The sequence below is a fragment of the Aplysia californica genome, unplaced genomic scaffold (assembly GCF_000002075.1).
Source record: "Aplysia californica isolate F4 #8 unplaced genomic scaffold, AplCal3.0 scaffold00300, whole genome shotgun sequence".
Lineage (NCBI taxonomy): Eukaryota > Metazoa > Mollusca > Gastropoda > Aplysiida > Aplysiidae > Aplysia > Aplysia californica.
In genome coordinates, this window is record NW_004797570.1 from 330,710 (window position 1) to 349,741 (window position 19,032).

A 19,032-nucleotide genomic window follows, 5' to 3' on the forward strand; every position below is an offset into this window, starting at 1 on the left:
CCGGCTTGCTTCTCTCCATGTTTCCCCACCCGGGACCGCCTAGCTCAGCAAACAAGGGAGTGTCACCGGGCGTCCTGCGGAGAGCCCGTCTCACCGGTTGATGACGTTGATGACGAGTAAGAACGTGACCCGCGCACCCGCGCTGATGGCAGACGACGCCGGCACACTCATCAACACCCGAGAGATTGCACAAGGAACGGGAAACTGAAGATCACCGAAATAACTCAACACAAGTTCAATACATTGAACTCGACAACATTCAGTCTCTCAAAAAGACTTAATTCAGTCTCCCTGCAATAGCGGGCGATATCCCCCCCACCCATGTTTTTAATTCCCTTCTATTAAACATCCAGAGTAGCACTCACTAAAGCCTCTTTCTTTGTCGTCCACGACACCTCAGAATGAACAACAACATGAAACAATGACATCTCACAAACAGCATGAGCGGCATGAAACGATGCCTCACACGGAAAGTAAAATAAAATGTATGGATTGTTATGCCCCCGTCAGAACAGTTTAGAATGACATGTACTTTGGAGTTGGACTTTTACTGTCACTGTCAGGGCCAACCTAGGCTGAGAGGGATACAGCATCCCTGCAGACCGAGATTCGCGATAAAAATTCTCCCCACACCGGCATCGAACTCGGGTCTTCTGCACGCGCCGGTCCTCATACTGACCATCGATGATATGTCACACAAAGCACTGAACGACCGACACGCTATACAGAGCATCAACGACACACCAAAGACCGCACATAATGTTCTTGAACTTTCACAGCTCGATATGACAAAGCCAATATGCCATAGACAGCAAAAGATCTTGCTAGAGTTTTAGCGCCTATAAATGGCCGCTTGCACTGTATGCTTCCCAGGCAGTTGAGATAGTTTCAGTATGTTCTCAGGTCTGCTAGGGTAATAGAAGAGATTGCGAAGCGCATAGAGCTTGCTGTTGAGCTGGTATTTGCGCTATACAAATGCTATCTATTATTTTTAACGTCGCCCAATGGCGCAACTGTGAATATACACAAGCACATTCATGAGCTTCTTATGAAAAATAATTGCCCTTATAAATGTGACATGGAACTATTAAAATGATTTTTGCTACAGCACTCTACCTTATCACTCAAAATATTCCATAAAATACTTTTTTCAGAAATAGATGAGTAATGTACACATAATATATAATTAAAATCGCGTCACCAAAATCCTATAACAAGTATCCTAAAATACTTTTCAAAACCAAACTGACTTCAAGAAGTGAATGCACTAAGCAATTACTGTAATGTGTGGACTTCCCATAGAAGAAATCAGCTGACCACTTTTGAACTTGAAGCATAATTCAATAGGCAGGGCTGACATAATCCACGAGCTCCACCTAGGATTGACTCGTGCCACTCTAAGACCGAGTCCTACCAGTCAACGTTAGATAAATTACAAAAACGTGTTAACTTAACGCTGATTTTAATCCCTGGTATCCCCCCGAGATGACTAAAATGTCAACCCACCAAGGCAAACCAAGGCATGGAAGGGTATCCACAAAATCAGTTGTGCACTAAAATTCTCTACACAGGCAGAACATCAGAATACTGAAGAGAAAATTCAAACTGAGGGCAAAGGTGAAAGAAGACATTTACGTATTTCGCTAGATCTAATGATTTTTCTTTAAATTTGTGGGAGGGATCATCGTTACATGTGTCTGCCATAAATCCCTTCAAATCGTTAGCTATATTTCTCCTAGTCTTGATATTGATCAGAATATTTATCTATGACAAACAATACAGAAAATTATTGAACGACAGAACTCTTTCTAATCCCCCCATCCCCACCCCCATTTTTTGGAAGTCCAAGAAACACCAACACAATATTATATATTTTTAAAACCATATTATTATGTGAATTACCTATTTTGTCGATTTATAATGTTTCTATACCTCACATGGGCTACTTCACAACCCCCCCTCTTCTTTTTTACTTCCACTTTTTCTGACAATCTGCATAAGGACCTCACTCTATTGTAGGTTGTATAAACATTTGAGTGTCATACAAAATAATAATCACACACACACACACACACACACACACACACACACACACACACACACACACACACACACACACACACACACACACACACACACACACACACACACACACACACACACACAGAGTTGCGCAAATATACAGATGGGGGTGTAACATGGGTAAATGTGCCATGAGTATGAGTAGGCCTATGTTCCCAGACCTGCCTTTCTATGAAATTTTAAATCACGATTTCAGGGGGTGGGGGGAACTGAGAGAGAAAAGAAATTAGAATCAACTACAAACCATAAACTGCAATACACAATTGTACTCAGGATTTATCGTATTTTTTCTAAAATAAAGATTTCTTGTTATCCCACTCAAAATTAGAGTACCCAAGTCGGAATGCCAAATTAATACATGATTAGAGATGTGCAAGTCAACTACTAGAATCTAGATCCCCATAATTATTTCAGAAACAAGTGTTCCACATTTCTGTTGGTAAAAAAGTCCAATTGTTGCTTCTGGCGGAAGAGATGGCAGTTAAAAGTTTTTTTTAATCAATCAGGATGCATGCAATCGAAATTAAAAAAATTCTGGATACTTGAGATTTGGGGGGAAAAAATTGGGATTTCCTGATTGAATTGGAATTAGTGGCAGGTCTGTATACTGTCCTGGTGATGTGAGCAAAGAGACTGTCATTCTCATATTGACTGCCTCTCAGTACTCATGGTACCGGTATAAAAGCATTTTCTTATTGGGACAGTGAGACATCTAGTTAAAAGTTATCAACAGATATATACAAGTGACATAAACACTTTAACAATGTCTGAGCATTTTCATCAATATAATATGCACAAAGCTCAAAGGCGTATCTCTATTGCAGAGATCTGGCACAGCCCAAAGAACAAGATGGTTATTGGTGGAAGAACCTGAGTTGATTTTCCGTCCTTAAAGAGGGATGCCATTTACCACAGCTCACATTCTGTTAAAATGTCAGCATGTAAGTATCAAAGATGAAATGCGTAGCTTCCTTCACCATTAGTAAATTTTACTAACTTCCTTCACATATCAGATAATGATAATAAGTCTGTATTTCATGAGATAGCCTATGAGATATTTTGCCTCAGAAAATTAATAAATCTACAAAGAAAGACTGCATGAGGAGCAAAACTGTCCATAAATCAACAGAGATAAAACCAGTCATGGAGCATTGAACATGAAAGAATTAAGTGGTTCAATCACCAGATGAGAATGCTCCCCAATCAACCAGCTGCCAAGCATTCAACACAAGAGAATCAAGCTACCAAGGCAGGGGTAGTCCACAAACAGCTTTTAGCAGGATGGCGTCAAAGATGTATAACAACAGAAATCATACAGAATTACAACATAAATAAACCACCTGGCTCTTTCTTTACTGAAATTGCCTCTTCCTTTGAGATTTAAGATACAAGAGGAAAGAAATAGTACAGAAAGTAAAGTGCTTCAGTGAGATGCAGGACTTCCTTTACACGTCAGTCAGAAAATCTCTATGATAAGATTAAGATGTATAATTGTCTCCAAAAATGAAATCATATAAATCTCAATGAAAAGATGTGTAGTGTATACTCGCCACTGACACAACCTCATGAATGATACATAGATATGTTGACTCCAAAATCGGAAGATACCGCATATATAATTACAAGGTGAACTTCTGACAAGCAGGAGGTGGCTCAACATGTTTGAAAGTAATTACCAGTCAGACATCAAAACAAAAACTACAAATATAACAATAATAAAATAATTATAATTATAAATATAATTATAGTGTCTTTCTTTCAACAACTCTTGGTTATTGCATTGAGAGCAAAATCATTCACTTTGTTCTTAAAGTCAAAGACTGCGCGCATAGTTTAATACTTTTATTCATCAGCCTCATAGAAGTCTTCCATATCAACACCCAAAATGCTTTCTCTTTGTTGGGCCGGATTCTAGCTGTATGTCGTGCATTTATTACATAGGGATACACTTTTGGACTTCATATTTTTTTGGTAATCATTCATATCACAGATGAGTATGTATGGAAACTTTCTTCAAACATAAAAGCTAATATGACAGTATGATGACATGTGTAACTGATTATCTTCCTTTGTACATCCATCAGTCAACTACTAATATAAGAAACATAAACCTCCTTCATATGCCAGAAGTTCAAGAAACAAACACTGAAACTAGTAGAGTCTAAGGACAGCTACGATAATATTAATAATATGTCTTCTTTTTTACAGACAATTATATCAGGTTATTAAAATTTAAATAAATGTTTAGTGAGACACGCTTGCCTTGAGTAGCACACTCACTCATATAAAGCTTGTACAGATTAAAGTCTTACTATCATTAGACCACAGGCTAACCGTACACCAGTTAAGCCAAAATAATGTAACATACTGACATCTGACAACTGGCCAGACATACAATAGACAAGTTGGCCAAGGCTAAGGTCAAGAATTTATTGTCATCTGGCAACAGGCCTTCCATTCACAAGGCAGAGGGGATAGACGGACATCAGTCCACTACTGAGCAATACATCATACAGACAGAGGGTGTCAGTGCCTCAGCAAATATAGAGGGGGACACAACTCAATATATGCTACAGGCAAACTCAAGTGATGCCCCTTTCCACAGCACACAGAAACTCCTGAGTGGCGGCCCTTTCCACAAAGTAGGCAACAAAATCCAAGTGATTCCACTTTCTTTTTCTTTTTTTTAACAGTGCTCGCAACTGCAATAGGTCATGTGAGCGTGCGGGACACATTAAACATTTTCAGTTTGATAGGAATTTATTTTTAATTTTGCGCTGGGAGCAACTTGCACACAGGACCTTCAAGATTGTTCACCCTTATCCAAGGTTAGATGTTAGATCTTACCTACCTTAAGACCAGTGGTGTGGCTGAAAGACAGCAGTAAGAAAGAGCCAAGGAGTAGCAGTAGAAATGCTGCAGAAAAAGTCAGGAGCCCAGAGGAAGGGGGGGGGGGGGGCAGAAAATGCTTGTCTATGTGACAGATCTGGGACAAGCCCGATGACTGATAGACTTATGGGCATCCGGTAAAACAGCTGTACATCTACAGGAACCGTGACACATACAGCCTAGCATCTAATCTGGCAGAAAATTTACATTTGAATTTATGTAAAGTTCAGATGGGTGTTTTAGTTTTAGAAGAGGTTTTACGGCGCTCGCAACTGCATAAGGTCATATGAGCACCAGAAGATTAGAGGTGTTACAAGAGAGTAACAAACATAAAAAAGAAGAAGGGGAGATAAGGACGATAGATGTTTGATAGGAAAGATGGAGCAAACCGCACCAGAGAACCCGCCAACCACCTACTCAGATGGGTTTGAACTTGTACATGCACACACAAGATAGAGAAGAAGAAGATGGGGAGGGGGGGGGGGAGAGAGAGGAGAGAGGAGAGAGAGAGAGAGAGAGAGAGAGAGAGAGAGAGAGAGAGAGAGAGAAAGAGAGAGAGAGAGAGAGAGATACACAGGTACATGAAAATCACCAACAAAAAGACACTTTTCAAACATTGACCGCACAACAGAATCATCGCGCAGTCGGGATTATTTCGAACAGAGAAATCCTGTTAAAATATACAACCAGCCCCACTATTCCGCCTACTTCATGCTTGTCCCAAGGGTGGCTGTATAACAAGGTTTGACTCTATTTCCAAGCAGGGCACAAGATAGCACCAGGGTGATCCCCACTGCTCACCAAAATTACCAAATTGAACACTAGTGGGAAATATCTTCCAAGTTGGAAAGCACTGGACAAAAGGAACATTCACCACACACAGTCACACTTTTGGGATATTCAACACACATCAAATGCAAGGAATATTCATGCACACAGTGCTTGACTGAAGGAACATTAACATTACAGTATCAGGCTCAGGGAATATTCACGCACACAGTAGCCTACCTGACTAAAGAAACATTCACACACACCTTATCAGACTTCAGGAATATTCAGTCATTCACACACATAGTCAACCAGACTTAACTCCTTGTCTCCAGCAAGCCCCTCCCAGCAGTTCGTGATCAGAGCTTCTGTGCCAGTGACCCACTGGCAGCGGCTCGGGCACGTCCCTTTACAACGACTTCAACGTCAAATTACTTTTCGGCAATTGCGGAAAACAGGTCTCTTTTACCAGAAGTTAATTTATGAGATTAAAAACTATTGGAATAGGTTCACTTGTTTTGATTTAACGACCAATTCAGCGACGTATATGTCACTTTTAGATTTCACACCCCAACAGGGCCCCCACATAGTGGGTTTACCCCCCTCAGAAAGGAATTTTAAGGAACATTCACACATACAGTACAAGACTCAATAAACATTAATGCACACAGTACCAGACATTCAGACACATAATACCGAACTTAAAGAACATTCACGCACACAGTACCAGACTCAAGAAACATTCAGACACAAAGTACCAGACTTAAGGAACATCAGTGCACAGTATCAGACTCAAGAAACATTCATGCACTTAGAAGCAGACCCTTGGGACATTCACCACACAGTAACTGACTCAAGGAAAATTTACAGTGCCAAACGCAAGGAATATTCATGCACACATCAAACACAAAGAATGTACATTACAATATCCAACATGTGGATTGTCCAGTATCAACCATAAAGCCGTGGTTATCCCTAAATGTCTTGAAGCCAACGATCGGTCAAAGAATGAAGCTAAATAAACCAAAAAAAAGATGGAAGTTCTGTGCAATCACAGGTCATGTGATGTCAACAGTCATGATACAACACACTCAGGACAGCTTCAACATATAGAGGGAATGACTGCATTCAAAGAAAATGAATAGTCTTTTCTAATACTCTGGGGTAGGAGTACCTACAACTGTTGATAAATCATACTGTAATGACTAGTGACCTATAAGTAATAATAATAATAAATAACATTTAAATAGCCCTCAACCCTGATTAAAGTACGCTGGCTCTGAGCACTTTGTAACAATACAATACAGCAATAATATAAAACATTGTGTTCTGACCAAAAGAAAATCACTCCAAATATTCATTTTAATTTAAGAACAGAAATGACTTCAGCTGACATTTGAATGAATCAAAAAACTTGATCTCTCTTCAAGTAGGTAGCATTAACACGGCCTCGCAAGCACTCGCGACCTTCCGACCCCGTGGTATCAGTGAAATCGGGGTAATTCCGATCGCTGTTTCTTTGCTCTTTCGTTATAAAACACTAAATGCCGTACACCTTGTAAAAGTCCAGCTTTTCCCCATTACAATGGTGCAAGTTGTTTATATGTCCGATTATTAGGAGCTGGAGAATCGCCGAGGAAAGCGAAGCCCCTCGCAGTCGGAATGTGCGGTCGGCCGGTTCAAAAATTGACACGTGTGCATTCAAATGCTTCGCGGAACGAGGGATGATTAAATACCGTCTTCTCATTGGAGGAGAACAGTAGAGATTTAAACGGGCTTTCCCGCGGTACATATTTGGTTTTTGGCGTTTAAATAGAAAGCCTTTAAAATCCCGTCAAAATTTTAAAAGATCTTTTTTTTTATACAAAATATGTAAAAAACCGGCTCAAAAAAGGTATTACTTAAAAGATTAGTTCATTTCCTACTAGAATAAAGTAATTAGCTTGGAATTATTTTGCATCTATCCTTCCACGAGACTCAGAAAGCATGTGACTCCGCTCGCGGGGTACACTACAGTAGAGCCGACTGGCTCGACGTGGGGGCCGGTGCGGCGCCGGCCGGGGCAACACTCAGTGTTTTTGTCGAAATAACGACAGATCATCATGTTTGAGGCGATAAAATACTGACTTGTAATGATCTCACAGTCTTGAAAAAAATTAGGCTCTATATATTTGTTATAGTGATTGTACTCTGCTAATGTGGCGATGTTTAGTGCACTTGGTACTCTTTTATTATCTGTCAAACATGGGGTTGCAGCCAGTGACTGACTTTAACAAATTTGATCAAATTTTAAACAACTACCATTTTCCTTAAAATTGACTGAGAGGTTAATGGTACCAAAATGCTCAGTGGATATAGGCCTATCAAATGGAACAGACAAATTTGGCATACAGCTACTTTGAAAATTTAGTTCCTGGTACCTACTTAAAGTACTTAGCGAAGCATTCCAGATCTTCGGGCCTTGATATTCAAATGCCCTTTCAGCCATTGTTTTAAGTTTCATAAATGGTAAAAGAAATTTCTTTTTGTCAGATGATGACCTTAAACTACAAGTTGGAATGTACAGTCTCATCAGATTTGATAAATATGATGGCGCATTATCATTCAAGCATTTGTGACAAAGGGTGGTCAACTTGTGCACAATTCTTTTCTCAACAGGAAGTCAATGCAAAGTCCCAGAATGTGTAAGTCTACAGCATATAACTGATATTGGGAGAGCATTTTTTGGACCATTTGGAAATTATGCATCACAATCACATATTAAAAAATGTGATCTATATTACTTTGTTCACACCTTAGTCCAAGAATCACTCCTATAACTGTCCTGGCCTCAGGACTACTATCCTTCTTTATTTATCTGTCTTTGTAAAAATGCACACAGTTTGATGAGTTTGTATAGTAATCAGAAAGAATCAAGACGCACTCAAAATATTATGGCCAGATATTTTTACACATTATACTAGTCGAACCTGTGATGAAGGCCACTTTCAATTTCCCTCCATGCACTTTTGTGTATTATATATATATATATAGCTCAGACCTGCCACTCTATGAAATCTCCAAATCAGGATTTCATGGGGGGGGGGGGGGGGGAAATCGGGATCAACAACAAATCACCAAAGTGACTACCAAACTGTCTTAAATATTTTCCAGTGATGTCCATAAATATACATTCTCTCTCTCTCTCTCTCACTGTGTTTTATCATTATTTTAAAATCCTGAAAAATCACGTCAAGCACCCCTAATCCGCGAGTCTAACCCCCCACCCCTCCAACCTATAAGTCCCAAAAGCCAAATCAACCAGTGTGTGTGCATGAACGGACGGTCCTCGACACACGTGGAACTCACACGACGAAGCCATGTCACGTGATAAGAACGTGCGATAGAAACGGACACGACTAACTGAGCGCTCACACCAAACACTTGGAAAAGTGACAGTAGTTCTAGGCTAACGACAGCAGTCGACCGACCAAATGTCTAACAATTTATCTCTTATCCCTCATTTGCATTCAGACCAAAGCAACGACAACGGCAGAGGGTTAGTTTAGTCAGTACAGTTAGTAGTGTAAGGGTTAGAACAACCGTCGCTCGTCCAAGTGTATGGTGTGAACCCGCGGTTACTAGACCTCGGACAAGGCTTGTTTTGAAAGTAACAGCAGAACTATTAACATTATCGATTATTTATATATATCGAAACTGTAACAGTTATCAGGCTATCATTTGGAGGATTCTGAGTGCAGTCACAGATCAAACACAACTTGGGGCAAGTCAACTACTTAATCCGCCATAGATATTTCGGAAATTATGTTCCAAGTTTCTACTGACAAAAAGTTCAACGGGTGCTTCCCGCAATACAGAAGAAGACAGAGTCAGTTTTCAAAAAAGTCTGGCGCAACAGACTGGAACAAAAAATCAGGATGCGCGGGATCGAAATCGGGGAAAATCGGGATGCTTGAGTTTGGGGGCAAAAAATCAAGATATCACGATTAAATCGGAATGAGTGGCAAGTCTGTGTATATATATATATACAGTCAAACCTGCTATGACGTCCACTTGCATGATATGACCGCCTGTACAGGCGCCCACCTTCTATTACCCCTCCTTGCAGTTTTCCTATATAATTTAACTGTGTAAAACGGTCACCTGTCCGACGCGGCCGTGGCCACCTTATTTTATTAACCGAGAACCAAATTTACTTGCCTAAGGCGGCCAGGCATGGTCTCTTTAATCGCCCAATGCTCTGTCACAAGTTCTAAATCGGCCTCTGTCCCTGTGGACGGGCCATCATAATCCATTCACCTGTCATTATTGTGGCCCCTCCAATGAATGTTTACCAAGTTGACCAATCAGTGCTTCCACCAGCTGAAGCTGAAAAGTAAGGAAAATTCTGCGTGGGGTCTGGGGGTCGGAGAGGCCCCCAGCAGGGTCCAGGGACAGCGTCCCGGTGGGGGTTCAGGGGGCGAAGCCCACGAAGAAATTGAAATTTAGTACTTTTAGAGGGTTGAAAATGGCATTTGGGAGCCTGTTTGAAGAGATTGCCAACAACCCATACTACCTTTTTTTTCACCAAGATTTTGTCTTGTTTCAATTTCTTCACCAACATATCTTTCCACTGCTGGCAATGTTAAAAAGCAGGTTCCACTTCCATTGCTACTATAATTCAATTAATTTGTCATTGCACCATTGATAGAAGGCAAACCTGAGAATAATAAATAGATATGTACCTTCACAATACAGTTACCCAGCGTACCCTAATTTTCCTAAATTTTCACGTCTGAATGTCGCATGTCACAACACCTTGGAACACCACTTCGAATTATTTTTTATTTTAGTAGTTTTAGCATACATTTCTTTCATCGCGGCCCTTATCGCATTCCCGTGCCGTAGAATCTTCGCACTGATAATTTCTCTAGATCTAGACAATTTTATTTGTAAAAAAGGTTCCTTCTGGCAGTAATTTTCTGTCTAAGATCACAAGTCAATATACTTGATCAATGCGCAGAATTTCCAGCCGTGGCAACAATCCGAAAATAGACCGACGGAAAGAGGGAATGATAGAAAGGAGGAAAGTGGAACAAAAAGTCCACCAGATTTTGATCAATCTGCAGGTAAAAAATGTACTGCCGACAAGCCCACAATGAATGCATGGGGCATAGCGGAATAATGGCCGATGGCAGGAAATGCGCAATCTAAAGAATGAAATGATCATGCTGAGCAGATCCCTCCCACTGTTTGTTTTTGTTCTGGTGTTTTACAGCGCTTGTAATTGCAGAAGGTAATATATAAGGGCGGGGCGACACATTTTTAACATTTTCAGTTTGGTAAATTAATTTTGAATTTTGCCCAAGTGGCGGCTGACTACTCTTATCGATTTTGGACCATTTGCACATGCAAACTCCCGAGATTTTTCACCCTTATCTGAGAAGGCAAGGTTTTAGATCTTACCTACCCTATGATCAGGGGCATGGATAAAAAGATAGCAATAATAAGAAGGAGCCAAGGAGTAGCACTAGAAAGGCTGCAGAAATAGTCAGGAGCCCAGAGGAGGAAGGAAGGGGGGGGGGGGGTTAAGACGAAAGCAGATGACAAAACATGGTAAGAGAGCAGGAAAGGAGGTAAAAGGAGAAAATTTCAAAGAAAAAAATTTCCACTGCTGTCAGGTTTCGAACCAAGGACCTACTGAATGAGAGGCGAAAACCATATAATCTCTCGACCATGATAGCCCCCTTCACACTGTTTCCCCAATTGATCATTCAAAAATAAATTTTCAGTTGATGGTGAGGGAGGCATGATCGATCATAAAACCAAGCCCTGCCTACAACTCATATGTGTGTGATGAGAAGTCGTTCTGTTTAACCAGTCTATAACAGTAAATGTCAACATGAATTAGCGAAAAAAGTGTAGCTCATTCGCCGAGCGGTGGCAACCCATTTATCTTATCTCTGTTTATCATTGCGCTTAGTCTGCCTTTTCTAATAGATTTCATTTTGTTTTACCCTTGCACTTCATAAGATTGCCTTCCTCATCTATGCCACTTCTTAGAATTGAACACTCAACTCACTACAGCTATGAAACCTCTCTTTCCAACATCCTTCCAAAAGAAAGAAAAAAAAAACCTGGGCCTTCGACGGCAGATAGGAATGGTTTGTTTTTTATTTATAAATCCTGCCTTTAGACGGCCACCTGTCCAGGACAACCAGCCACTTTTTTACTTGACATTGACAATAGGTGGCCTTCTTATACACAGGTTCGACTATATGTGAAAATGTTAAAGAGAGAAAAAATATAAGTGCATGATTTTCTTTACATCTATATCTACATTACGCATTATTGAAAGAAAATTTATTAAGATTTAATTTTTTAAGACAGCGAGCTATACAACTTTTGACAAATGAATTTATTTTTTACTGTACAAGAAGTATTATACAGTCGAACCTGTATTAACGGAAACCTGTCTTAACGGAATCTCCCCGCTCCCCCCTTGATATATTCCTCTTTAATTACCTGTATAAAACGGAAACCTGTCCAAAGCGGAAATGGAAAGAAAAATCCGCTCCCTTCCGAGGGTTTCCTCTGTCTAAGACGGAAAATGCTTTGCCCGCTCAGCCCTGATTTGAAACAAAACTCGCAAGTTTGGTTCCGCCGGCTCTAAACTTAATGCCATGGCCATGCCGCTAGGCGAGGAAGGGGAGTAGGGATGCAATTTGGGGGTAGATGTTACCCCATCATGTGAGCCCTGAGTGACGCAGATGGTCAGCGCAGTGTGGGTGTGAAATCTCACGATTGCCCGTGAGAGTGCTACAGTAGCGAGCCACTACGGAAACTTTCCTGGGTAGCCAGAAACCAGAGGTGTGAAATCAGATTGACCAATGCCTGCCGCCCTGATCGTAAGGCCAGCCGAGAAAAGAGTTCCTTGAATCATTGTTACATGATGGCAGTGAGGGGTGGCATTGGTTGACTGTGCTTGTTACACTGATGGGTGGGGCTATAGGTGGAAGCAAAGGAATTGTTCAAACTTTTCTGTTTTCAATAGGTCAAACAGTGGTCCTATGAAAGGCAAGCACTGGTGGTAATTGGATAAGTAAGAGTAACGCATGTCATTATCAGACAGGATAGCAGTTGAGAGGTGTGAACTTTTGACCACTGCTTGCCGATCAGACAAGTGATCCTTGATCCCACCATCCGGGCCTTTGAACCCCCCCCCCCCTTCCATCTCCCCCTAAATTCCCCTGTCTAAAACGGAAAATGTTTAAGACGGAATTTTTTTCTGGCTCCCTTGCGATTCCGTCTTACACTTTTACTTAACTTTACTTTTCCGATCCAGCGGCCATTTGGGTTCTAGCCCTTCGGTCTGTCGATGGCAAAGAATTGACAGGTTTTAATCAGCTGTGCTTTGTCGCTGTATAGAGTGTTTCCGATGTCTGGGGAGGCAGGTAGGTAGGTACTACGCAGGTCACAAAGTGCTGGTCAGTTAAAGAGGTGGTGTGGTACTGTTCCATCCTGGCAGTCGCACAACGGGCAGTCGGGTGGGGTATCCTTGTGGATCCTCTTAAGGTAGGAATTTAGTGGTATGTGTTGTGTTCGCAGGCGAAATATCGTGACTTATTCTCTTCTACTCACGGAATTCATTGCATCTTTACCGTCTTACACAGGTTCGACTGTATTTATGGCTCAATCTTATCATATCAGATTATAAAACCAAAGCACCATAATATATAATATAATATAATGAAAAGACTACGTCCCGAAGAATTTCTCCCATTCTATTTCAGTGAGTCTGAATTTTTCATCAAATTCCATTCAAGGCAGTAGTGTATATATATATATATATATAGCACCAACATTTCTTATTTTGCAATAGACACTATAAAAGTGATGCTGGACAGATCAGAGATCAGATTAATTTAAAACGTCCTGATTCTGATCTATCCCCCACCACCATCCCCTCACTCTTGTCACTCACATATTAGCTGAGGCCACCTCTATTCTCAGGCGCAGTTGTAGGTCTCTCACCCGGAGTGAGCAAGCCTTACTTGGCTATTCTCACCCGGTGTGCATTCACCATGTTACCAGTGTAAACAAACATTTCAGCGCTCTTGTGTTGAAAGCCTGCAATTTTGTCTGAGGGCAGTGAGTGAGAGAGAGAGAGAAGAAGAGAGAGAGAGAGAGAGAGAGAGAGAGAGAGAGAGAGAGAGAGAGAGAGAAAGAGAGAAGGAGTAGGCTAGCAAGAAGTTCCGGGCAAAACAAAATGGTGACCGGCACAGTTTGGCTTGATTCGAAAAAAGTGAACTAGCCGTAGCATCTTTGTAGATGACCGAATCAGTTTACTTTTGAGCTATAACATCATTTTTTTTTCTTTGTTTTTGTCAATTTGATCAGCCACACCGATGGACAGTATCAGAAATTAGGAAAAACAGGTATTGTCTCACACCGGGAGAGATTAAGAAAAAAAATATGATCGGCCTCTCACACCAGGTGATACTTGCTAGCGTTGCCAGTCGCCATTTTGTTTTGCCCGGAAGTTCTCTCTCTGTCTCTCTCTCTCTCCCTCCCCCCCCCCTCTCTCACTGCTTGCAGACAAAATATCACGCTTTCAACACAAGAGCGCTGGAACGTTTGTTCACACAAGTATCATGGTGAACGCTATACTGGTATCATGGTAAACACACACCGAGTGAGAATAGCCAAAAGGCTCACCTGCGCTATTCTCACCCGGGAAGAGAATAGAGGTGGCCACTTACATTAGCTGAAGGGGTGAAACTACCTAAATATTTCTTTCAAAAGAGACCAAAAGATGTTCGGGAAAAAAAACTTTAAAATCTTTATTTCTCCGAACGGTTTCCGCTCTCAAGATTTTTGGTTATTTGCATAGAGTTATTCCTTTTTAAACTGTGTAGTAGTATTGTAAATATATTGTTATTTGCGAGATTTAAGCGTTATCTTTCATTCTGCCATTCGGCAAGGACTGGGATATGAGGCATTTTTTGCATCCAATTCAATTTCTAGAACTAGACCTGGAGATTTTTAAATGTCTGAATGAGCCATTGCCAAAACGTGGGGAAAAACACACATACATCTCACAGTAGTGTGCATAAAATGTAATGCATTAGTATTTATTCCTCCAAAACTTATACATATGTTAAATATAGAATGTAGAACCTGCATTAGCAGTTTCAGACCTAGTGTCAGCTTTACAATCTTGAGTTTGTAAATTTTGTGCCAAAAATGTTCGTTTTTTTGTGATTCCTTGACTGTCATTTTGAGCACACCAATTATGCAAACTTCCAAGAATGTCCAAAATTTAGTGTTTTTGGGTGTGTTTTTTTTACCTGTGCTTTTATCCTATGCTATTTGTGATCAAAAAAGGTTCACTTGCTTAAGAAATCAGTTTATTTGTTTGCAAATAAACAAATAATTCGGATCACTTGTGCGTCAGTCGTGTCGTCATGGACTAGGTGTTTCAGAAAACACCATTATTTTTCAGTAGAATCACCACAGCTGGTTAAATCTTTTTGCTTTTCGTCATTTATTCAATACTTCAAAAGCTGTGATGCGCGAAAGGAACATCGGGTTCCTAGATCTACAATTTCGGTCGGCTGTTTAACATTCGCCGTGACCGTCGTCACCCTGCGACGTACCGGAAGTCCGAATTTTAGCCTACTTTTGATTTGAACGGATCATCATCAGTGCCCAGATATAATTGTTTTCTTGAGCGACTTCCCCTTACCCGCTACCCCAGAACAGCGGAAGCAACGGCGGAAAGAGAAAAACGAAAGTAGTCATTGCCGTCAGCCTCCAGTGACGCACAAGAATCTTGCGTTGAATGTGACGCACTGGACTGTTTTGCGTGTTTTTAGGCTACCCTATTGAATATTTTAGTGAAATTGCGGTGTTTACATTGGATTCCTAGAACAAGAGTGCGATGTGTGAACAAACTTCGAGAGATGGATCATTTCTGTGGTTATAGATTTAGCTTTTGTGCTTAGTAATGACGTTTCGGGTGTTGTCATGCAGCCGTATAAGACTGACTGACGTACTAGAAATTACATTGTCCTAAGAGCAAACATTTTTTATGTCATGTGTGCTCTCTTTACTCAAACAAATAGACAAACATGTCCTTGTTTATCTGTCGTAACTCAAAAGTACACATTTGTTCTTTGTTGGCATGATATGCTCTTTTCCAATACATTTTGTTATTGTGTCATCATTGTTATGTGTACAAGTAATATTTGTCATCATTGCTATAATATCAATAAGTTTTCAACATATATTTCATACATGCAAGATTCATTTAAAAGCAAAATACGTCTTTATTGATCTGTGTATCTCATAGTGCAAATTTGTTCTCTGTAGGCATTGTTTTACCTTTTCCCAGTATGTTTTGCCATCACTGTTATGTTACGAGTACTGTTAATCATAATTAGCAACATAATTGTGATTGTCCACTGTCTTTGATATGACCTGATATCTGTTTCAAAGCAAAAGAAACCTCTCCTGGGTTTTTTTATTATTCTTAAAGTGCGCATTTCTCTCTATAGGCATGACTTTGTCTTTTCCTGTACATTGTGTAATCATTGTTATGTGTACAAGTCATGTTTGTCATCACTGTTATGTACAAGTCAGCCCCATTGATTTTGTGCTTTTGCCTCATATTAGTTTAAAAATTGTTTTACACACACATGTGTTTTTCTGGTGCTGAGGCTTTGATACCTGTATTTGTACAGCCTTTCACTATTGTGATGTGTTGTCAATGATAATGTCCAAAGTGTATCCTCTCTTGTACATAACAATGATGACATGTTCTGTGCACTGCGTCATTGTTACAATGCTTGTCATTCATATTACCATTATGAATGGAGTTCATAGTGTACAAAGTCTTTGTTTACAAAACAAATGGAATTTAAAGTCTATAATTTGCCTTGCTGCTTATCTGTTTTTGTCATCACTGCTACATACAAGAAGAAATACAGTGGTTGCCAAACCAATAGACCCATATCTCAAAAACCCTACATCTCCTTGCTGTATGAGAACTAAATGTCAATCTGTGACTGACAGAAAAGGGAGTCAAATTAGTAACAAAATATTTTTGGCACCATTGAGTCTCAAGAGAGTCTCACGTTTTGGCAATTGCTCGAATATTCAGATGCGTCAATTGTGGATGGGGCAACGTTCCCGGACTATACTTCATTTAAAAATGTCTTCAGAAGGTACTACGAGAAAACAAGACTGCTCGACCGTGGCAGTAACCTATTTTGCATTTTGTCACCCCCAAATCAAAAACTAAAATCCTTCATGCAAACAAACAAAATCCCTCCACGGCCCCACGCCTCACCCCCCCCCCTCCGTTCACACCTTACATACACACACACACACACACACACACACAAACAAAAACATGCGCGTCGTGTCCACGACGCACGGGTCACTCGATAAAGGGAGTATACAGACCCGGTAACCAGGAACAAAGTCACAAAGTATACAGACCCGGTAGGGGAACTCTTTTGTGATTTCGGAGAGTTTCAGCGCCCTCTTGGCTCAGGGTAGACCTAGGTTCTTCTAGATCTATAGGGGAACTCTTTTGTGATTTCGGAGAGTTTCAGCGCCCTCTTGGCTCAGGGTAGACCCAGGTTCTTCTAGATCTATGGACTAGGTCTAGATATAGATCTAGGCAGACAGACATTTAAATCTTTGATCTAGTTTCGCGGCTAGCCTTGATCTAGATCTAAATGAAGATTACGGATGTCTTTTCAAAGAACGATCATTTTTCCTCCGTTTTGGAGTTGGAGGAATCGCAATTTGAAGAAAAGAACAATGTCATAATTTCAATCGAACAGTCACCCTCTCTATTTCTCTGCCTCTCTCTCTCTCTCCTTTGTGTATCGCTCGCCTTCTCTTTTTCATAGTTTGTCTCTGTCTTTCTTTCTCCCCACCTATTTCCCACTCTATCTTTCTCTCGTTCCCTCCTGCCAACTGGGGCATGTCATATATATACATAGCACCTCTCTGTCTCTCTCTCACACACACACACACATACTAGATTTCTACCAGGTCTGGGCGCTGAAACTTCCCAAAATCACAAAAGAGTTCCCCTACCGGGTCTGTATACTTCGTGACTTTGTTCCCGGTTACAGGGTCTGTATACACTTCGCTCGATAAATCGTAAATTTGATTAGAAATGGAGTTCAAGTTTATTTTCCCGAGCGTTCAGAGAAATAGAGCCGGCCTATTATAATAGCCTCTGAGACTATCCTCCTCATTATGTTACTTTATCTTTACCACCGACGCCAGAGTCAGAGAATCTAGATCTAGATCTAGTGCACTTCCTAGATCTAGACTTGTAACGTTTGTTGACCCTGCCCTGGGTTACATTTATTTTGAATTTGAATACTAGATTCTAGATTCTCTACAGGTTTGTGTAACTCCAAGAAACCACGCTGTTTTTGTTTGTTTTAGTTGTCGATCTAAGCTCTAGAATGAGATTTCAAAAGTGCTTCAAACAAAACAAAACAATAAAAAAAATTACCACTGATTTCTTCTGTTCCCTCTGTCAGGATGTCTTTTGTGAGATTCGACAACTGTCCAGTCAGGGACGAAAGACTGCCTCCAAGCCATGACATTATTGTGCAATGTTGAACAGCATACTAACAAGAAAAAAACACTTGGGATAAACTTTAGCAAACTTCAAAAAGTGTCCAAAACTAAGGTCGAAAGCAATCACAAGACTCCCCAATAGTTTGTTTGACTTCTGTAGCGGCCATGTTGTAATTTCCGACGTGTCGTGAGGAAAATCACAATATAAGGGACGTTACTCTCATTAATTGTTTTCACATTGACTAATGCTCGGTTCTTTCCCCACATTTTGTTGACGCCTAGAGCCCTGGCTGGAGTCCAGCATGGAACCGGAGACAAAAAAATCACTAGTCAATACTAGTCATCTCCGATGGAACCCGAGTAGATCAGTTGAGGGCAGATTCGGCGAAGAAAAGAATGATAATATCTTGAATCGGCCGACATCAAATGAAATTCCCTCTCCCAACCAAATCATAACTAGATCTAGTACATGTAGCACATAATGAGGCTTTACTAAATGCCCAGCAACGAGACAAGTTATATCGCCTCGGCCTAAATGCCATTAACACGCAACAATTTTGGAGAATTCATCGTCACCATTAATACCTTATCAATAGGCTACCTGAAACAGACATATCGGTGATCATGGTTCGCCATTCATTCCTTTGCTGGGCTTTAAAAAAAATAAAAACAAAACAAATATAAACCCCAACCTTGCCCCCC

At 40.6% G+C, this 19,032-nt stretch overlaps 1 protein-coding gene across 1 annotated transcript in view; it reads right to left on the bottom strand.

Annotated features, from left to right (window-relative positions):
- LOC101853567 (thyroid receptor-interacting protein 11) overlaps window positions 1-18,513 on the bottom strand; it is a gene marked incomplete in the record, with an annotated part of 90,172 nt that extends 71,659 nt beyond the window's left edge. The window contains 1 exon segment of the mRNA XM_013084529.2: window positions 18,263-18,513. Within this exon segment, the coding sequence (XP_012939983.1) occupies window positions 18,263-18,356 (94 nt within the window).
- Window positions 18,514-19,032: the final 519 nt, after the last annotated feature.